The 23,421-nt window shown below is 37.9% G+C and overlaps 1 protein-coding gene across 3 annotated transcripts in view; it reads left to right on the plus strand.

Moving 5' to 3' along the window:
- The window catches only part of MAGI3 (membrane associated guanylate kinase, WW and PDZ domain containing 3), a 245,345-nt gene that overhangs the window by 132,594 nt on the left and 89,330 nt on the right, over nt 1-23,421 (plus strand). For all 3 annotated transcript variants that reach the window (XM_042998222.1, XM_042998224.1, XM_042998223.1), the window contains exon 2: nt 13,395-13,511. In XM_042998222.1, the coding sequence (XP_042854156.1) occupies nt 13,395-13,511 (117 nt within the window). The remainder of the gene's footprint in view (nt 1-13,394; nt 13,512-23,421) is intronic.

Consider the following 23,421-nt stretch of genomic DNA (forward strand, 5'->3'; position numbering starts at 1 on the left):
TGTCAGCACGGGGATGAGTCATCTAACATGGTTTTCCAGAACACCTCCTCCTCCCTTCCCTCCAACTTGCTTGAGATACTGTGTTTTTTAAATCTGTGTATAATGCTGTCCCAGCCACAAGTAGAATTAGGGTAGAATTTTTTCCCTCACTTTTTCTGTTGACATATATTTATGATCTCATAACCTAAGTATGGACTGAGTCACTTTTTTCAAGTGATCATTGAAAGATTGCTTGACAGTAACATCTACCACATGCAACTGTGAAGTAATCCCCCAAGGAATAATTACTAAATCTTCTCACTTTATCTCCCCCCCCCCCCTCATTTTTATCCTCCTCAGCCCCACCTCTCTTAGCAGTTGTATCAGATTATCTCTGCACACAGTTGTTGTTGGTTCTGGCTAACATGTCTTCTCCAGACAATACTTTGTATTTTTTTTTTTAATAAAATACTTTGTAGGTCATTCTGTAATCTGAGACTTTGCAAGGTTCAAATATAAGACACCTCCTTTGAAGGACAGTGTTTGGCATTGAAAAACTCTTCATATGGGTGGGTGTATACAGTGAATCTCAAATTCATCTGCTTTTCTTCTCCAACACTGATCTGAATCCCCTCTCACCTGGACAGTGACCCTCACCTTTTCACTTCATGCCCCGTAGCTATTTTTGGCTCCTTCCCCTGTATATTTCTCCAGTTACCTTTTAATATGACCGTCCGCTCTTGTTACTTCTCTGCTTAAAGCCCATCAGTGCTATTTCATCGGTACCTTTCTTATGTCCCTGGGTTCCTCTTGGCTCTTCCCATTAGCACAGGAACTCTCCAACTTGATGTAGAAGCATCTGTCCTCTGTAGCATCAGATGTCTGGTGAGGTGTAGGATATAGGGAGGGAGCCAGAGCAGAGGGCAGCCACATTTTGGGACCTTGGTCACTGTTTCTCTCAGAACTTTCTGTCTCCTGCTGTTAGGAATAGGGAGGAACAGCAGCTCATACATGCTGTGTTTTGGGGGTCAACATGGTATCATTCCACTCTCAAGGCCACTCAGGTCTGCAGCTCTGAAGTGGGTTTGCCTACTGCCATTATACTTGCCACTTAAGATCCTAGGAGAAAAGAAAAATGGCCGTGCTTGGTCAATGCATTCTTCCTTCAGCCCTGTTATGAGAGCCCCTGTGAGCTGTGGATGCTGTTGGGGGCCCTTCTGAATGTTTTCTACTCAGACTCTGCAGAATGTGTTGGGCTCACAAGCTAAGAGCATTGCATATCCGCTTTTGGTATTTTCTCCATTTAGTCCAGATTGTTTTGTATCCTTTAAAGTTTAATGTTGAATGGACAGAAAGTAGCTTTTTTCATTTTTTTTTTAAGATTAATTTTTTATAGAGTCTTTCTGATTTCTTCTTGATAGCTTCATGGCTTTCATTCTAATGGATATCTATAGCTTATTCAACTTAAAATTAATTCTAGTATAATCAATATACAGTGTTACATTAGTTTCAGGTTTACAATATAGTGTTTTTTCCTTCTATTTTAGATTAGTCCTCATTTTGTTCTATCTTAGAGAGAGAGGTCTTCTTTTTGTAAAAGTGACTTATATTGCCATGACCCAGAAAACTCTCTTTCAGTACTTAAACCGAAATTCAGAACTATCAAGCTAGATAATGACATTTAGTGCCCTTGATTGTGGTTCTTACAGTGCAGTTTCTTAGTTTTGACTAATTGATGTTGAAATTTATAGAAATTCCATGGCCTTTTGGAATAGATTTCTTGCCATTGGTTTAGTTTAAGGGTGCTGATTTCTTTCTTCTTTTTTTCCTTCTCATCCTTTAATGGGAAATGGGAGACTGGAGATCTTCTGACACTTCATTTATGTTGACCTTTTCTGGAAGGTCCTGATTCACTCAGCGTTATAGGTAGGGTGAGTGGGGGAGAGGATTTTTAGTGGAGAGATATGAATAGAGGGACACACATAGAAGTGACCATTTATCCCCCAAAATGTTTCTTTGGAATTTTGACATTTTTCATAACCGTATTTTGTAAGGGTCACTTTAAAAATCTTTTAAACTATATAACTGATTAAACATAGAGTTAGAGACGTAAATGGGAAACACTTAAATAATTTTGTTTAATGAATGTTGATTCTCGCTAGAGTCAGATCACTTTTGTTGTATATTAGAATTTGTAGGACCTTTAACCATCTACTTGAGAAAATTTCTAAGGATCAGTATAAATTCATATATTTAAAAGCTATCAGAGGAAAAGAGGCTATTACATTGCTTTATTTTTTATTTTTTATTTTTATTTTTATTTAAAAAAAATTTTTTTTAACGTTTATTTATTTTTGAGACAGAGAGAGACAGAGCATGAACAGGGGAGGGGCAGAGAGAGAGGGAGACACAGAATCCGAAACAGGCTCCAGGCTCTGAGCTGTCAGCACAGAGCCCGATGCAGGGCTCAAACTCACGGACCGTGAGATCATGATCTGAGCAGAAGTCGGACGCTTAACCGACCAAGCCACCCAGGCGCCCCTTAAATTGCTTTTTTAATAGTGATTGATTATTAACCTGCCCTCTGAACCCAAAGGTTGAGATTGTTTACATAATCATGTATCTTAAAAATACAGTGGGAATTCTCTAATGGTCACTGTTTTGGTTATACTTCTAATCAATCACGTCTGTATCCCCTTTCAGCTGTCTCGATCAGCTGTTGTAATGAAACTTTAGTTACAGAGCAGATTTTCCATCTCTAGTCGTGGACATTCTGTTGATGCACATAACTTTGATTTGCAGACTACTGAACCCACTTATTCTGTTTTCAGGGAAAAATGACAGGGCACAATAGATGGCTTTGTACCCTCTTGCCAAAAGGATGAAGCATTAATACTATGACACAGATACTGGTGTGCCAACCAGGCACTGGTTATCTGGCGTTATGACAGGTTTACTAATGATTCCTGACATGAGTGTCACAAAGAAAAAATTGTAAATAGCCACAGGACAGCACTTTACAAATACTGTTTTTCTTTAAGTACTAAATCTACATGATCCCATCAAATAAAAGGCTTCCAAAAGAAAAGGACCCACTTTTGATGATTTATTCTTTATTTTTTCCCACTGTTCTCCTAGGAAGGTTCATTTTACTTTGTTCTTCCTGATATATGGCTTCTTAAGGGAAAATTGTGAATTTGTTGTGTCTTTTCCAGAGTGTTGACTTCTATCTTACTTCCCTTACTTCCCCTTACTTATCTCACTTCCTTACTTAATGTAGGTTTTAGTTCTATAGCTTGTTTATCAATTGAGCTTCAGGTAAATGCAAAATGGTTGCAGTTTAACCCACTATGGTGAAAATAATACTGATTAAAAACAAATGATTAAGGGAAAACCTACACAAACAGTTTGAGCAGCCACATAGAACTTTGGCACATTTTTTCTCGTAATGGTCCACCGAGTCAGGCTTCCTTTTCTGCTCCTGACCTCTGAAAGGCACAGGTTTTGAAAATAGAGTCTCGACTTTCTAAAATTTTTTTCTCATTATAGAAATAGGTTTTCACTGTAGAATTTGAATGTACAAAAACCATGCGGAAAATAGTTTTTAAAGAAAACATTTAAAAAAATTACCCAATAGGGGCACCAGTTAAGCATCCAGCTTTGCCACAGGTCAAGACCTCGCAGTTTGTGAGTTCAAGCCCCGCGTCGGGCTCTGTGCTGACAGCTCAGAGCCTGGAACCTGCTTCAGATTCTGTGTCTCCCTCTCTCTCTGCCCCTCCCCAACTCACGCTGTCTTTCTCTCTTTCAAAAATAAACATTAAAAAAAAATTTAAAAATTAGCCAACAATTAGACCCTGCAGTAATACTCATAAGTATTATTAAGTATTTATGAGTTTGTCTTATATACGTCCCTTAGTTTTTTATTTTGCATATCCTGTGATTGTTTCAGTTTGAGGTCGCAATGAATATCTGTGTCATGATCTGCTTTTCCCATTTAAGCTATATCATGAGCTTTTGGCCACATTTTTTATACTGAAAACATTATTTTTTTTTTTTTAACATTTTTTAAAGCTTTATTTATTTTGAGAGAGACAGAGACAGCAAGACGGGGGCAGAGAGAGAGGGAGAGACAGAATTCTAAGCAGGCTGCACACCACCAGCAGACCCTGACCCGGGGCTTGAACTCACAAACCGTGAGATCATGACCTGAGCCGAAACAAAAAGTCGTTCGCTTAACTGACTGCGCCGCCCAGGCGCCTCTGAAAACATTATTTTTAATGATGCTGCTTACTGAAAGGATTTCTTTGAGAATTACAGGAAAAGTATTTTTCTGCGATGAATTCCATTTAAAAGTCTATCAGTGTAGCAGCCACATTATTTAAAGCGTCAGCGTGGTGTGTTTAAGAGAAGTATGTACTCAGCACTGTGCTAGGCATTGTGGAGAATGGAGAGGAACAACACATCGTCCCCCACTTCCCCCAGGCTTAAGACCCGGTGAGGGAGGCCAAGCGTGCCCCACTGTTCTGTAGCAAGAACCAGCAGGGAGGAGAGATGAAAACAGGAGCTTCTTACTGCGGACTTCAGAGTTCCCCTCGGGTCTGGGCTTCAAAGAGCAGGTGAACGAGTGGCCAGCGCGCACGCCTTTTGCTCTGACAGTTATTTATACGTACACAACCCCGGGGGGTGCCAGGTAGAGTAGACAAAACCGAAACTGGAGGTGGAGGTTGGAAGGGTAGGGCAGGGTGTCAACAGGACTGGTGTAGTTGCCTCAGGAGTAAGAACACACAAAGGTACAGCAGCATTTTCCTCTGGGGCACCAACCCTTTTAATTCAGATCCCTGGCCTTGCAGCAGAGTTTTCTTTTTTTTGGGGGGGGGGTGGGAAATGCTTATTATTGCAAATATATCCTACGTTGAAATACTTGCTTTATTTAAACAAATAAAAGCCATAAAAACTTTAAGAAAAGGCATGATAATGTGTTTTACTTATACATAATTTGAATATAATGAAGCAATTTCAATGCTGCATTAACATTGAATTCTACATGTAATGAGCAGTATTAGGCTTTTAGGAAAAATATATTTAGTTTGGTACAGTTCAGAGATTTTCAGACATAACAAGCTATGTAAACCAAAGAATTGTTTCTTTATGCTCTCGGTTCTTCTGATTGTAAATGCATTAAAAATAATAATACTGAAAGGAGGGAAGGTGGTGAGGAAGGAAGGAAGGAAGGAAAAAAAAGGGAGAAAAGGAAACTTGTTTAGGGTGTACAGGGCAAGAACCAGGTGCGTAACAGCAGACTTGACCTCAAACTGCCAGCGATGTAGGACCCAGGGCAGTGAGATGAAATCTGACCCATGTATTTTTGATGGCTGCTTCCAGGAACCAGTGGAGAATGAACACTCCCATTTTAACAATGTACTATTGCCATAATTTGTAATATAGGCAAAAAAGTGTGATTTCTGACAGAGAAAGACAAATACTCTATGTTCTCTTATTTGTGGAACCTAAGAAAGTCAGACTCCTAGAAATAGAGAATAGAATGGTGGTTGCCAGGGGCCGCGGGAAGGGGAAATGGAGAGATGTTGGTCAATGGGTACAAACGTCCAGCTGTAAGATGAGTAAGTTCTGGGCAACTCTAACTAACACGGTGACTGTAGCTATCGTGACTGCACCTAACAGGGTAACTATAACTATTGGTACTGTATTGTAAACTTGAAAGTTAAGAGAATAGATCTTAAAACTTATCACACACACAAAACAATGGTAAGTATTACTAGGGGCGGGGCTGGGGGGGAGATGCAGGTGCTAAGTAACCTTATTGTGGTAACGATTTCACAACATATATGTGTATCAACTCATCACATTGTTTGTATACCTTAAACTTACCTGTGTTATATGTCAATGATATCTCCATAAACCTGGGAAAAAATAAACACTGAACGTGGCCTCCGTGAGCAGGAGGCTTTCTCCTGGCTGGTGAGGTGGCAGGAATAGTCTGCAGAAAATGGCAGCGTTATTTGACTGCTTCAGTCTGTGTTTCTTCATTGTGTCTGGTGAGAGTATGGGACACTGACCAATTGTAAAAACTGAAATGGCTCAAGGGATTCCAGAGTATTTCATGCTTTTCAGAGTTGGGACTGAATAAGAATTTCATTATATAAATTATTTTTTTTTAATTCATTAAGGTCCTATTTGCCTGTAATGACAGAGGCATTTCCAGATTTACAGAGATCTCAGGGGCACCTGGGTGGCTCAGTAGCTTAAGTGTCCAACTCTTGGTCTCGGCTCAGGTCATGATCTCACGGTTCGTGAGTTCAAGCCCTGCATTGGGCTCTGCGCTGACAGTGCAGAGACTGCTTGGGATTCTCCCTCCCTCTCTCTTTCTGCCCCTCCCCCGCTTATACTCCCTCTATCTCAAAATAAATAAAATAAACTTAAAAAATATTTACAGATGGGTCTTCCAACTTCATAACAGTGAAGATGCTCTTACAAATAGAAGATGGAACAGAAAAATGAGATGGCATTTGAATAGAAAATAGAGGTGACCAGTAGGAACATATCTATAGTTGTTAGCTTATAGCAGTTATTAAGGGCCTTGGTGTTATATGTAAGTCAGTTGATGTTCTTATTGTTGTAAGGTGCTAGTCAACTCACTGGGCCCTGGAGCTCTTGTCTCAGCCTGTGTGAACTCTTCCTCACTTTCTAAGAACCAGCTATACTGGATTTCTCTTAGTTCCTCTGAGCACTGTGTTCCTTCCCACCTTGAGTAAAGTGTCTTTGCATGTCCCACTCCCTCAACTCCCCTGCCCCCCTCACACACACACCTTTTTTTTTGGCCTAGCTGGTTCCTGTTTATCTATCCTTCAGGTTTCAGCTCCAGTATAACTTACTTAGGGATGTCTTCCCAGACTTGGCATCTAGATTGGAGATTCGCACAGTGTTCTGTACTGATCTTTCATGATGCCCTTGTGTTTGAAATGCTGCCTTCTGGGATGCCTGGGTGGCTCAGTCGGTTAAGCGTCCAACTTCAGATCAGGTCATGATCTCGCCATTCGTGAGTTCGAGCCCCACATCAGTCTCCTGCTGTCAGCACAGCCCTCATCGAATCCCCTATCCCCCTTTCTCCTTGCCCCTCCAAATAAATAAACATTAAAAAATAAATAAAAATAAACAAACAAAAAAAAAACCAATGTCTTCTTTAATGTTCATCTTCCCTGCGAAACTTCAAGTTTCATTGGGTGCCCTCTCATTCACTGCTTTACCCCCAAGTGCCTGCCACTCTGGACTCAGTGCATACTCGTCTACACAATAGCTATGGCCCTTTCAAGGAAGTGTAGGCTCTTAAGAGGGAGCTCTCATTCGTTTGTACTCTCATAAGCCTCTACAAGGGGAGAGATTCATCAAAAGATACAGATAGATAGATGGATAGGTATGGGGGACAGGCATTGTAGCATGGGGCTCCAGTGTAGATTCTGAAGCCAGATTGACGGGGTTCAGATTCCAGGTTTGCTACATTTAGTGATGTGACCTTGGCCAAGTTGCTTAATCTCTTTATACCTCAGCTTCTCTGTAAAGTGGAAATAACAGGAACACCTACCTCAAAGGTTTGCATGAAGAGTGAAAACACACAGCATATAGTATGTATAATAACATTTCTAAAATAACAGTTCTAGTGGTCAGTGTTCTCTATTTCCCATTCTCTTCTCATTCTTACATCTTCCCCCCAGAAAGAGCAGAAGGGTTTTTAGCTTTCTTCCTGCTTGGACTTGTTATCCCCAGTGGTGCTAGAACACAATAGATTTGAATGGTTAATTTAGCCTTATTTTGCATTTCAGGATAGCCAGATAGCATTTTGTGAATCCATTTAAAAATATTGATAAATAAAGAACAGAATTTGAGGAATTAGGGTACAAACTATAATTAAACCTACTTTTAAACACAGAGCATGCTGCTTCAATGAAAATTTAGTATTTTGAGTGTTAAAATCAGTTTCATGGTTTAAGAAACACAGTTTAGGATAAAGTTGTATAGAGACTATTAAAGAGTGCTGTATCAGATGAGGATTCTCTTCCAAAATTTCATGTATTCAAGGATAGAGAGGGTCAAATGAAAAATCAAAAATACAAAAGTAAACTGATTCATTCATTCTGTATGCTAGATACGGGTATTAATCTGTAAAAACAAACCAAGGCTTGGCCCTCAGCTGACAAACTTCTATGTTTAACAACTGTGTGAGATAATTTTGAATGACTTCTGTGTCATAAAATATATTTTACTATGAAATATGTAGGTTGACTTTCTAGAAAAGTCTTGTTCAAATACCATTTGCAGTTTCACAAACAAAAAGACTACCGTTTGATTTATTTTGTTTTAGGGGCACCCTGCCTTAACCAAGGAGCCGATATGGAGTATATAGATTTGGAGCCCCTTTGGAGCTTATGTAGATCTTCTTACCACTTTCATGGAGCTTTCTCCTACTTCTATAGAGCTCACGAGGTGGAGGGAACAATAAAATACACTGCCAGGTCTAATGGGAAAGGACTAATGGTAACGTTAGTTGTATTGAGGTAGTTAGATTGAATGGTTGATTGGGGGAAGTCACTTGACTGTCATACAGTCACCTTAGTAAGGAAGAGAGCCAGGATGTGGTTATGCCCATACTTTTTGCCTTTGAGGAAAACAGATTTTTAAAAGTTGATAGCATCTCTAGGTGCGGTTCTAAGACTAGAGATTTCTAAAAGAAGAGTTATGTGAGGAATTCTTATGGGTACACAGAATGCACTGAACAGCTCACAGTTTTTAAAAGATGTATATGATTGGGACACCCGAGTGGCTCAGTCGGTTAAGCTGTGAACTTGATTTCAGCTCAGGTCATGGTCTCATGGTTCATGAGATCAAGCCCCACCTAGGGCTCCATGCTGACAGTGCACAGAGCCTGCTTCTGATTGTTTCTCTCCCTCTCTCTCTGCCTCTCCCCTGCTCATGCTTACTCTCTTTCAAGATAAATAAACTTATAAAAAATTCTTAAAAGATGTATATGCTGACAAATGGAAGAAGCACATGATCACATTAATACAGAGCTAAGTAGACTGTAAGAAATGAACATTTAAGAATTTTCTTCTCTACAGGCCAGAGCTCAAAAGTAGCTAAGATACTTCGGAGAGCACAAAATGCTTTTAAGGTGATGTCTGGAGCAAGAACAACAGGAAGGAAAAAGGAAGTAGGCTTGCTTCATCGGAAGATGTTGTTAATGTTAGCTGTTTGCAGGCAGAAATCAGACATTTACTGTTCTTACTTCGCTTCCATAATCTGGAACTAGCAGAATTACTCTTCCAACAGTTAAAGGAAAACAAACAGCCTGAAATGGGAGAAATTAAATTTAAAAAAATGAGGAGGTAGTAAAAGTTCCATTCCCTTTAAACGAATGTACATTTTCAAAACTCAACTGAATCGCCTCCCGGGAGTTGAAGGCACTGAAGATTTTATCTCCGGGTTATTGTCAGTATTCTTTATGAAATCATGGGGAATGTGGAAAGTACCAGGAGACTGAAGAGAGGCAAATGTTCCAGTTTCCAAAAAGGCATGAAATGGATTGTGAAAAGCCAAGTCCACTTCCTTAACCTGAAACTGGCTAAATTTGAAGAGATTGAAAAAATATAAAATATTTTAAGTGTTTAGAAAAGAATAGGATGGTGACCATGAATCAGCGTGAATTTATATGAACGAGATATGCCAAACCAATCTCATCCCCCCCCCCCCGATTCTGTAATTACCGCTGGATTAGAGAATAGTACAGTCATGTAATACCTTGACTTTAGCAAGTGGTTGACAAAGTCTCTTCGACTATCCTTATGGAAAAGGCAGTGAGATTTTGACGATTAGATTGATTTACAGCTGGTTCCATGGCCACAACCATGCTGGCATGCCCTAGGGTTTATCTAACTAATAACCTGTGTCTCTATACACGGATTCCTCAGAGAGAACTGCTATTGAATATTAATTTGAATATATTCAGAAAGTATGGATTTATACTTAGGAGTTCTTTTGACTAAAGATTTGTATTTTGAAACTTGAGTGCCTGGATTTATTCATATGATTGACATTTCGGTTACAGACTTTTCCACACCTGAGCTGTATTTGTAAGGTATATAGATCTATTTTTAAGTTTCGCGAATAAACTTATAAATCACTTAGAAGTCGGGGAATAATCTTAACACTTAAAGCAAAGGCTGCCTGGGTGGGCTGGGTGGCTGCCTAAATTATGAAGAATCTTTTCTCTTACTTGTTGAGTGACAACTGTATTAACCCCAAGTCAATGTTTTTTATACCCTTGAAATGTCAAGTTTCTGTGAAACTCTGCCTAAATAAAAGACAGAAGTTTCTTTACAGCCTGATAATCTAGATATACTCAGCAGTGTTTCTGTGAGTTAACGTTTCTGTTGGCCTTCTAGTAATTCCATAGTCATCTGCCTACTCAGGATATTTGTGTTTTATTTTTTTTAAAGCAAATTCCCTGGAATCCAATCAAAGAGGGAACTATAATATTCTGTCCCCTTACAGATGTTCCTTTGGTTTCTTGAGGCAAGGATGTCCATGATGACCACTACATCCAGTATATTTTACTATTAATTATTAATCTTAAAGAATGCCAACCCATATGAGTTGTTAATCTTTTATAATTGACATTTCAGTGATATTTGTAATATTTTGTCTCCAACTTTGAAGGTGCTGATAACTTTTTTGAATGACTCGCACATTTTAAATAAAAGATCACATTTGTGAAACTGTCCCTCACCCTTTTCTTTGCAACTCTTTATCTCCCTGTTGCATCCAGAATCTCCGCAGGGGTTGTGGGTGATAATTGAGAGTGCAGTTCCAGCCCTGATAATCCTGGGTACGATTCTTGGAATCTAGTTCTTTCTGCTTTACCTGGCCTCTCAGTCTTAAGATCTCGTAGGTCCTTGAAACAGAAAATGTGGTGTTTTAACTTCAATATCCACCTTAAGAAATCCCTGTATGCTGTAACTTGTGGTCTGTGATTTTTATTATGGCTCTGTCTTTCATCATATCTAATTTAATGGATTAAATCTGTTTTAACTGGATTAAAATCCAATCTGAGTTCTTAGCATTTTATAGTTACCTCTGTGAGCTATACCATATATTGCAGCAAAGTTTCAAATTAAAAAAAAAACAACAACAAAATCTGAGTTAAAGAAAAAGTTTTGACTCAGATTGTCTGTTTGAATTACAGAGGCATTATCCTTTATCCAAATAGAGTGTATTCATGAAAATATGTCGGATAGCAGGCTTTGAGATAATTGGAGCCTGTACTATAATATCTTAAATGGGAAAAAAACAATGATGCATTCTCTCTCAATTCATAAACTCTAAACGCCTGCAAATATCACTAAGACTTCTCAGCACCTATAAAACAATCCATCAAAGGTTTTGGGTAATATTTATTACAAAGCATTTGGAACACACCTTACCTATTTATAAAATACTTAATAAACTCATTATTGGGTATGTTTTTGTTCAATAAGAAATGAGACCGTATAGTACTGATTAGGAATTAGGTTTTTCTTTCACCCAGTAATGAGCAACTACCGTGATGAAAATGAGAAATGGCGTAATATGATTCCATCTGAATGGAACTCAGGTTGGTGGAGCTCCGGAATGCCCGGAAGAAGCAACTTCTGGGACCAGGGATTCTTCTGTGTTATCCCTGTAAATATCTGTCAGGCTTTCTTCTTTGATCACAGACCTGTGTCCCTTCCTCAGCATCTGTTTTTGGCAAGGCAAAACAGGGACTTTCTGGTTCGTGTTTATTAGTTTAGGATCCGAATGTTATCTCTACACTTTAGCAGCATCCTGGTTTTCTGCTTATATTAACACCGTCTCAGTTGGTTTTGCTTGTTTATACCTGTGAGAAAAGACCAAAAAGAGGGGGGGGGGATTAGAAATGTTACATTATGAAATAATAGTTGAAAGAATGAACTGATATGTGGTAACCTTTTCGCTTATCTAACCTTGTCATAATTAAGCTGTTCCAAATAAACAAAGAGTGTATTTTAATCACCCAGTCATTTCTTACTCAGTACAGTAATCCATTCTGTCGTAGCATTGCTCTTTGGTAATCATGTGAAGCCTTATCTAATGAACAGTGTTTGGATTGCTTTGATTTTCATTTCAAGTTCAACCTTTACTATAAATTCACTGCTATCAGATTTCTGCAGTCCTCCGTTTTTCTGCTTAATGTTTCTCTGAGAGCTCTAACAGTCCTCTGTTTAGCTCCCATTTTCCCCACAAATAAGAAAAAAAAAATCCATCATTCTCTTATTTATTCATATTGGATCTAAGAGTCAAGTGAATGGACAGAAAATGCCTGTTCAGATAGGCAGAAGGCTCTGAGGTAGAGCCCATTTGGCTGACCAGTGCAGGTGGAAGCATGGTTGGTGAGGGGTTGGCATGAATGGTTTTGGGTCAGAGATGGCTAAAGCTAGAACACGTGGAAGTTTGGATTTTATTCCAAGTGCGATAAGTAGTCATGGGGGTGGGGTGGTGGTGGGTAGGCTAAACAGACTGGTGATTATCTGGCTTATGTTTGTAATCTCACTCTGGCTTCTGTGCAAATGGTGGGAACAGGAAGGAGGCACGAATGGATGCAGGGAGTCTATTAGAAGGCTGTTACAGAATTCCAGATGGGAAATGATGCTGGCCCAGATTAGGGTGGAGGTGATGGGAATGGAGAGAAGTGGACAGTATGGGATATGTTTTGGAGGTAGAAATGACAAAAGTTGCTAATGGAGTGGATCTGGAGGATAGAAGTGAAAAGGAGAAATCGGAAACTTCTGATTTCTAGCTTTTGGGTTTGTTCTGCTGGGTTGACAGTGCTATTATTTGCTAAGACAAGGAAAACTAGCATGGAGGAAAACTTGGGGGAGGGTTGAATTAAGAGTCTGTTTTCAGGTGAAGATTTGAGATGCTTATTTGACTTTCAAACATATCTGCAATATACATGAATGAGTTTGGTGGCTTTGGAGCTGGGTGGACCTAGGTCAGGAATCGAGACATAAGAAGCTAGAAGTTACCTGTATGTAGATGGTATTTAAAGACAAAGATGGAACTTACCTTGGGCATTTGTCATATTCTCTAACCTATACCTTCTCCCTCCCCTACTACTGTAAAATTATGCCCACATTATATATTACAGGTATGTATATTTTGGTACTATAATAGTTTGTTTTTAGCAAAACTTTGTTTTTAGTAAAATACTCTGGTTTTTTTTTTTCCTGTTTATAGCTAAAAGCTTTAAGAGCATTCAGTCACTAGCATCAGTATCTAACTGGAGATCTAACAGTTCTGTGTTTTTTCTTCTGTGTGTGTGTGTGTGTGTGTTTTTTTTTTTGTAGGCAAAGTCATTAATAAAGATTTGCGACATTACCTGAGTCTTCAGTTTCAGAAAGGATCAATTGACCACAAATTGCAGCAAGTGATCAGAGATAATCTCTACTTGAGAACCATTCCATGTAAGTATGAGATGGAACAAAAAGGAAAGGAGGCCAATATATCCTTATTTAATTAATCAAACATGTAGAAATCAGTAGAGTATCTCATATGAAATTGGGAAGACTAAGTTGGAACACTAGATTGAAACAAATACTGGATAAGGAGAAACGTTTTCAGAAGTCATGCAGGGTTTGTGCTTTTAAAATAGAAAAGCTAGAAGATTCTATATTGTAACTTTTTAAAGAAGTCATTAGGCTTTAAGAGTTTAAGATTAACACAGGTACATTTTGCTAACCTGATTTTCTGTTATAAATCAGTTCCTAGAGTTTAGTCAGTAAGAAGACTTTTTTTTTTTTCTCTCAATGCCTTGTACACTGAGAACAAACATTTTTGTATTAATTATTGGCACATTACTAACTTTAAGATCTGCCCCTCCTTCAAAGAAAAAAAAAAGTAGCACACTGTGGCGTCTTTGTGGTAATCCATTTTGAAGTTTTATCTAGATGTTTGTATAACTATTCCAGTTGCCATAGTTTTCATAGGACCTGGTTCTTGTTATAATGATGCTTGTGTGTGTGTGTGTGTGTGTGTGTGTGTGTGTGTGTGTGTGTGTGTGTTTATCACATAACAAGAAATCACGTATGCTTATGCTTTGGTTTTAGAGCAAGTTGGGGAAGAACAAGCAGTAAACAATAAAAAGGCCTAAAAAGATGTTCTAGTTTGTTTTCTTTTTCAATGTATTTGTAACTCCTTGTAGATAGTAGCTCTCTGAATGGCTCTGAAATGTCTTTATTTCTTTTTCTTGTTATTTACACAGTGTCCAGTCCATCACCAAGCCTTTCTAATCACGTTCCTTCAGTATCGATCCTCTGTACTACCTTAGACCCTCACCCTTTCTTGCTTGGACTTTTTTTTCTTTTAAAACAAATAGAATTATGTAGCGGCAAAGAGCTAGGTAAAAAATCTAGATCCTTGGACAAGTTACTTGATTTTCCTGAGCCTCAGAATCTCCATATGTAAAATGTGAGTAACAAGAGATAACCTTATGTAGTTATTAGAATTAAAATGAGAACATGAATGCAAACCTCCTGTCCTGGAGTAGCCGTCAGTGCCTGTCCCCTTCCCCATTCGAGCTGCAGCCTCGCCTTCCACCCACAACCCCTCCACCTGGTCTGTCTTTAAAGTGTACGTTTGACTCGACTCCTGTCCATCTACAGCTGTCCATCTACAGTTTATCCTTCAACGTCTCGCAGTGAGTACAAGTCCAGACTCTTTAACGTGGTATAAACTGTTCTGGTTTTTGCTTTTAAATCCAACTCCTTATCTGCAATTTCCTCCTATAAATCTGCCTTGTCAGATTTCAGAATCGCAACTCCTGCCTCTTTTTCTTTGCATTTGCCTAGTATATCTTTATCTGTCTTTTTATTCTTCCATCTTTCTGAAGCTCTTCATTGTACAAATAGTGGTGGAGACTTTGTAGCCAGTGTGAAACTTCGTGTATATTTATTGATGGTATCGAGGTCTTTAGTCTCTGTTTTGTTACGGCTTTCTGTTTTGCCCATATACACATCTTTTATATAAAACCTTTCACCAAGTAGTCTATTTTATATCATCTCTCTCTTTTTAGAAAGGTTTGTATCCTTATTCTAATGGCTCCCTTAATATTTTTATGTAACACCCTATTCCTCCTTCCTTCTTTTTGTTTTTGTCCCAACTGTGAGCAATATTAAATGATCTAGTTATTGCTTCTTCCTCCCTCCCATCATGTGACTTGAAATAATATCTTCTTACTACAAACAAATTCAGCAAGCTTTTCATATGCTTTCCTCATTTTCACCATTTTTTGATACTTGATCTATGTCTATATTAACAAAGCAAACAGCCATTACCTACGGTACTCTCACCTTTATACTCATCATTTATTCTTTATCCTGTGGGCAAATACATACTGAATCTAACTGCCAATTCTTATGTTGTTGTTTCTTCATTAACTTTGGTTTTCTAAAGCTTCTTCTCCATGAGATTTCCGAGGAAGGAGTCAGAGGATCATCGTAGTTGGCCTGTGGCCTTTATACTTTTAAGTTTGTTTGGATGTATATGAAATGTTTGGCTCATATTTTCTTTCCTTGACTATCTTAGCTCTGTTAGTCAATTATTTGTCTTATGGCATAAAGCATTGCTCCTTGAAAGTCTGAAAACAACCTGATATTTATTCCCTTCTAAGTAACTTGGTATTTTGCCTGCATGGGGTGTCTCAGGGTAGCATTCATAGCTCTTGAGCTCCCTCTTCCCTTGTTAAAACAAGTTAATAAAAATACGTACTTGTACTTTGTGCTGTACTCTGCACTTTTACTTGGATCTTCTTTTAAGTGTACTTGTACTGTCCTAGTTTTGCAGTTTTCCCTCAGTGTGTGGTTTTGTCCTAGAAAGGAGCTATAGTTTATTCAGTTTTAATTCATTAGATCCAAACAGCTGCAGCCTTTTCAGATCCTAACAGGACCTATTAACCTACACATTGAAGTGCCCATAACTCCTCCAAGAATGCAGTGATATATCGGTAACAGTTAACACACCAAAAAGTCTGTAATTACCGTTCTTTACTAAAAGATACTAAATATTCTTGGGGACAATTCTGATTCCAGGTCTGGGACAAGGAAAGTAAGTATAAGATGAGCTTGGAACATCTAATTGAACCAGAAAGTATGTAAATGCCTGAAAAACTATGGTGACATATCAGAAGCACATTTTCAAAAAAAGTCATCTAGAAGGGGTGCCCACTGACAAAACCTGAAACAATTTGAGCAAAAAAATTAATAAGAGAAAGAAAGACTTCTCCATTGTCAGACACTGCACTGTAGAAAGGACAAGACTGTGATTCCTAAGAGAAAGGAGACTATACACGAAGGAGTCCTATGGTTCCTCGGTCTTCTGCCTAGAGGCACTTTCCGGGCCACAGCACAGGGAGGGAGAGCCCAAGCAGAGTACAGAGGATTCTGAGTTGAAGGGACAGAAATCTGAGTTCAAGAAGTCTGAAGTGCCTGAGATTTGCAGGACAGTGTCAGAGAAGAGAGAGCTATAAAGAAAAGGAGCTCAAATAATCTGCACAGGTGTCCCCTTGAGTCTGTTGCTGAAGACCAAGCTGAGAATGTATAGGATGAGACTCTACATGGCCAGGCAAAGACTCTCTGGGAACTGTAAGGCTAGCAGTTTCCAGAGCTTACATAAGGCTGGGAGAATCTGAGTTCTAGCCCACCTGAGTGAAGAGACCTCGTAAAGGTTATGGCTTACTAGTAGGACTAAAATTGGTGTAAGCTCCTTGGAACCCACTTTAACAAAGTTTAATTAAGCAAGTCCCAAAATATCAAGCAGATATGCATATGACTTAACTGTTAGCAGAAAGAAAAGAAGGGAGGGAGGGAGGGAGGAAAGGGGGATTATTAACACTCTTTAAAGGAAGACAACAAAATCTTGACACTGAATAGCATAATATTTAAATGCCCAGCGTCTAATAAAAATTATGAGATGAGAAGAAAATATGGCCCACAATCAAAAGAAAAGTCAGCTGATAGAAAAAACAAAACAGAAATATAAACACGTATAACCATACCACACATTTAGAGTCATAAATATGATCAAGGATTTAAAGAACCATGTGAATAAAATTAAGAGAAAATGGAATATTTTTTTAAAAGAACTAAATGGAACTTTAGAAATTCAGTGGATAGGCTCAATAGCAGGGTGGAAGCTACAGAAGAGAAAAATCAGTGAACTTGAAGACATAGCAATATAAATGAATCAAACTGAAACAGAGAGGAAAAAGACTAAAGACATAAACTATTTTTTTTAAGTAACCAGAGAGAGACATTTCTACTTCTACCATGAATGACTAACTGGTACTAGATTTACCTTCTTACTGTAAACAACTAGCAATTGGTCAAGATATATGTAACAGCTATTTTCAGAAATAGGATTATAGGCAGAACAGGACTGTGATCTGTTCATATTGAATGATGCATACTGTCAAAGCAGAGATGGGGAGGAAACAAACAAGATATATGATGAAATAGGCTGAAAAAATTTTAAATTTGACGAAAACTATAAATCTGCAGAACTATGGATCTCAACAAACCCCAAACAGAAGAAACGTAAAAAAACACATCCAAGTGTATTATAATCTAATTGCTGAAAACCAGTGATAGAGAAAATGTGAAAGACAGAAAAAAGATACACATGACTGCAGACTTGTCAACAGAAACCAATACAAGCCAGAAGTCAATCAAATGTCATTTTCAACATGCTGAAAGGAAAAACTGCCAACCTAGATTGCTACATACAACAAAAGATTTCTACATCCTTAAGAGAAATAAAGAATTTTTCAGACCAAAAATAAATAAATAAAAAATGGTGAGGGAATTTTTTACCAGCAGACTTGCACTATAAGAAACAGTAAAGGAAATGCTACAGATGGGATGAAAATGATACCACAGTGATAGAACTGGAAGGAAGTAGACTACTTCTTAATTAGAGTTCAAGATTTCAACACCCTCTTTAGGGAAAGTAAGCAAAAAATCACTAAGGTGATTCTGACCTGGATAACACTTTGAACCAACTTGACCTAATTGCTATTTACTAGAACATGCTTCCCAACGACAGAAGACTATACATTCTTTTCTAGTGCACATAGGACATTTACAAATAAAGGCCATACTCCAGGCCATAAAACAAGATTCAATAAATTTAAAAGGATTTAAATTATACAAAATATATCCTGTGATCATAAAGGGATTGCAAGAAATCACTTAACAGAAAATCATCTGGAAAATCTCTGAATATTTGGAAATTAGCACACTTCTAAATAACCTGTGAGTTAAAGCCACAAGGAAAATTACAAAATATTACATCAGCATCTCAAAACATAATCAAACCCAACATACCAATACTGCTGTTACAACAGTGTTTAGAGGGAAATTTATAGGGCTAAATACTTCGAAAATAATAAATATGTCAATCAATGATCTAAACTTCTACTTTAAGAATTTAGCAAAAGAAGAGCAAAGTAAACCCAAATTAAGTAGAAGGAAGGAAATAATAAAGATAAAAGCAGAAACTGATAAACCAGAAAATAAAGAAAAATCAATGAAACCTAAAGCTGGTTCTTTCTGATCAATAAAACTGGTATACTTCTAGCCATACTGTTCAGGTGACGAGAGAGAACACACTATAACAGCATCAGGAGTGAAAGAGATAGCATCATTAAAAATCCTACAGATGTTAAGTGAACAATCAGGAATAGTCTGAACAACTTTGTGACAGTAAACTCAACAACTCAGATGAAATGGAAAAATTCCTCAGAAGGCAAAAACTACAAGTGCTCACTCAAGAAGAAAGAGATAACTGAATAACTTCTAAGTTTATTAAAGGAATTGAATTTGTAGTTTGTAACTTTCCCTCTAAGAAAGCATCAGGTCCAGATGGTACAGGTGAATTGTTCCAGATATTTAAAGAAATAATACAAATTCTACACAGATTCTTTGAGAAAATACAGGAGGAGGGAATTTCTCAACTCATTCAATTCTAAAACCAGACAAAGACGTTAGAAGAAAATAACATTAGACACAGTTTTTCGTGAACATAGACTTAAAACTCCTTAAAATATTTTAGCAAATCAATATATAGCAATATGTAAAAAGGATAATACATTATGACCAAGTGGTATTTGTCCCAGGAATGCAAGGTTGGGATAACATATGAAACTAGGATAGTAATAGACTGGAAAAGAAAAGAAAACAAAACAAAAAAACATATGATCTTTTCAAATAGATGCAGATAAAACATTTGACAAAATTCAACTCCCATTCATGGTGCTTCATGAGTTCTACCAGCGCACCTGCTGATTTCCTTGCAGTTTCCTGATGAGTTTGATGGGCACCCCAGTGGCTCCCCACATTTCAACAATATCCCCTGTAAGTGGTTTTCTACTGGGTTTCTGGCAAGTCCAGCCAGGGTCCCAGATGGTTTTGTTAGGTTCAAAACACCCCCCACCACAGGCAGCTTGCTGGTTAATTTCATCAGTGCTCCACGAGGTTGTTCCCTGTCCATCAGCCTTGACCCACCAACTGTGAACCAGATCCATCACTGCTACCACACCTTCTCCACACAGGTCTGAATCCCAGAGTTTGGGAGCGTTCTTCCCTTCCAAGTTTGTTCCTCATTGGAGTATTCTCCCTCAGCGTTAGGGTGCTCTTTTATTTCCTCTTAGTTAATTCCTTGTAAATAGTTAATAATTGGTTATATTAAGCTGGCCTTGTTCAAGTTACCATGTTTCTCTCCTGTTTGGATCCTGACTAATACAGAATCAGTACTGGTAGTGGTCCCAGGACACAGACCTGCCAAGAAGGAATTTTAGATTTGGTTGTGTTCTTGGGCCATGAGCACAGTGCCATGCTCGTTCCAGTGGAAAGCTGGGTGCTCACAGTTCATGACAAGAAGTGGCATCACAGTTTGATCCCCGTATAAACTGCGGTTCGTTATGATGAAGAGTTAGCTGAACCAAGCACCGTGGGAACCCACATGACTGCTGCCCTTGACCATTATGGCGGGAATGATGGCCACAAACACCGTGGTATGGATCGATTCTCCTGAGTGTACCAACCACTTTAAAAATCAAGTGGTTTGTTATTATTATAAACTTATATAACAAGATTATGATAACACTTTTCAGCACTTCTCTCTACCTGATACAGACATTTGCTAATAGAAGACATTAAAAGATGGGAACATTAACACAAAATAAATGCCAAATAAAAATCAGTTAAAATTTGGAAGAGTACTGCACATATATAATATTTGAAATTTTCACTCCTAAAATGAAATTATAAAGCACACAAGTATCAATTGTATTAGCCGATAGTTCTGACTTTGCTTGGTTGCAAATATTCCGGTATAGAAAATTTTTCCATATTGCATCGATGCTCTTCAAATTGTTAGGTGCTAGTCAGTGGTCATTTGAATAAGCTTGTTTTCTTTTTTAATGGTGAAAATATGTTGTCTCCTTGCCCTGATGTTGGTTTTGCCATTGAAATCCATATTGCTTCTACCTTAGATTTTAGACCAGTTTCAGATTTCAGGTTTGGAGTGTTCCACAACGATGTTCACTTCTCTTCGCATTTCTTCTATTATTTACAAAGCACTGAAACTCATAACACATACTCAAGCAGTGGAAAAGGCCAAAGGACATTGTTGGATAGTATTCAAATAATATTCAGATCTTCCTTCAAGGTGAAATGATTACATAGAATCCCATGTCAGAACTGCCAACTTAAGGACTTGTTTTGCTTTCAAAACCTGTGATTTTTTGGGGGAATACCAGTCATAGGATTTATATAAAGTATAGACGCATTTAATCTCACTAATACTGTATTTGCAAGAAAGACTCACTGTTAGCAGACAGGGCCTTGACCTCACACTTGTAGCCCAGGGAACAGCTGCAAGTAAGACTGACGAGTGCACTGTGACTGCTGCTCTCCCACGTGCTGCTGTGGAAATGCCAACTTTACCGTTTGGTTTCACTTTTCAGTATTTTTTGCTCTTGATTTCAGTTGATATCCTTAGATTCCTTCAAATCAGTAACGTGTCTGTCCAATGATTAAGCTTTAATTCTCACAGGAGAATTGTAATACTTTGTTTTCGCATTTTCCCTACCAACTGATTTTTCTTGGGCTTTTGAAAAAGTCAATTTGCCAAGAAAACTTCAAGAAGGAATTCTTACATGAAAACCCTAATGTAAATCAACTGCAGCTCTCATATATGAGTTGGTGAGACTGCAACGTATACTAACTTTAGGGCATTTTCTTTTAAAGTTAAGCATAGACTTACCATACGACCCAGCATTTCCTAGATATTAACCCAACATAAATTTAAATATATGTCTGCCCAAAGACTTGTAACTTTATAGCTTCTTTATTTAGAATGTCCAAAATCTGGAACCAACCCAAATACCCGTCAATGGTAAATGCATAATCAAATTTTGGTGTATTCAATAGAATACCACTTAGGCAATAAAAGTACATTGAATCACAACAAGGATAGATCTCAAAAGCCTCCTGCTAAGTGAGAGAAGCCAGATACAACCCACTACTGGAATCAAATTAATGTATGATTCTGTTTCTATGAGATTCCATTAAAGACAAAACTACAGTGACACCAGATCAGTGGCTGCCACAGGGTGAGGACTGCAAAGAGGCACAAGAAAACTTTTAGGGGTGATGGGTCCCCACACTCACAGAATTGTACTGTTAGAATTAGTGAATTTTGATTGTAGGTCAATTATATCCAAATAAAGTGACCAAGTGGATTCCCACAATTGTATTCTTTCTGTATTCTCAATAATTAGAAAATGGAAGTTTACAAAAAATATTTATAATAGCATATAGGTATTTGAAATGCCTAGAAATTAATCTCAAAAGAAGCGTAAAGACTTCTATGAGGCAAAACTAAGGGACCAGGAAGAAGATGTAAATATACTGACAGATTTCTTGTTCCTGGATTAAAGATTCACTATTGGTGAAGATAACAGTTCTCCTCAAATTGATTAATAGATTCATTCTAATCCCATAAAAATTCCAGCATTTTTAACCTCTTTCTCTGATTCCAGATTTTATATGGAAGGGCTATAAATGGAAAAAACAGAATAGGTGAACTTGCTCTCCTAAATATCAAGATTTATCATGAAAACATAATAATTACAGCACTGTGATAATGGTGCAGGAATGGTCAGTGGGTAAATGGGACGTAATAGAAAATCCAGTCACACACCTAGTTTTATGTAGATGTTTCTGTATAAGATTTCTGTGATAGAAGTAATATGCCTGATCAAAGGGGAAAATAATTGACTTTTCAATAAATTGTGTTGAATAGCCTTCTGGAAGAAAACAGAAGCCCGACCACTATCTCCCATCAAGTCAAGAAAGATCTATTTTAGTGCATTAAACTATTAGGTGTAAAAGGCAGAGTTGTGATGCTTTTAACAAAGAATATAGAATATCTCCATGGCCTTTGGAAGGATTTCTTCAACGAGGCACGGAAGCATTAGCTATAAAGGAGAGGATTGATAAATTTAACTACAATAAAATGAAAAACTGTTATCATTAAAAGACCATTAAAAAAGATGAAAAAAATCACAGGGTAGGAGAAGATACTGTCTGTTCTGCTACAACATTGGTTTCTATAATAACCAAGTTCATAGATGATTGGTAAGTAGGTGGGATAATGATATCAATTTAATGGAAGTAATATTGGTTCTTTCCATTTCCTCCAGCAAGCTAATGTTTTGTGTCATCAAGTAGCGGCAAGTAGAAGGAATATGCAAACATAGTTGAATGTTGTATGCACCATACGCGATGCCCGTTCGCCTTGATTTGGCCTCTTCTCAATTTGAACATGTGCTTTATCTTAAAATCATTTATTGCACATTTTGCCTGATCTTATCTTCATTATTCAGTAGCCTCAACCCTCCTCATACCCCTTCCTGTCAAGCTATCTATTCATTTCTTTTTTTTAAAGTCATTTTCTGAAGACAAAGAATTTTACTTAGTCTGATGTTTTTCTTAGGAATTTAAAATCTTAAATTGTATTAATATTTTTAATTAGGGGGGGGTTATTGGTTTTGCTAGTGCTCTGGTAACAAAGTTGCTCTAGGTTTTGAGAAGTCAACTCTGACCCTATTTTCTCCATAACCTCTATCTACTATTTGGGGAACACAGTTTTGCATAGAGCACTGTTTCTAGGAAGCACATTTCACATATTTGCAGAAACTCCCCCTTTGCGATGCTGTATGTGACAGAGGATGGCAGTGCTTCCTCAGTGCTAAGATACAGCTATTTCACATTTTAACCTCTCTCCAGTTGGATTGTAGCTTTCAGTAGGTGGTGT

Source organism: Panthera tigris, chromosome C1, assembly GCF_018350195.1.
Source record: "Panthera tigris isolate Pti1 chromosome C1, P.tigris_Pti1_mat1.1, whole genome shotgun sequence".
Classification (NCBI taxonomy): domain Eukaryota; kingdom Metazoa; phylum Chordata; class Mammalia; order Carnivora; family Felidae; genus Panthera; species Panthera tigris.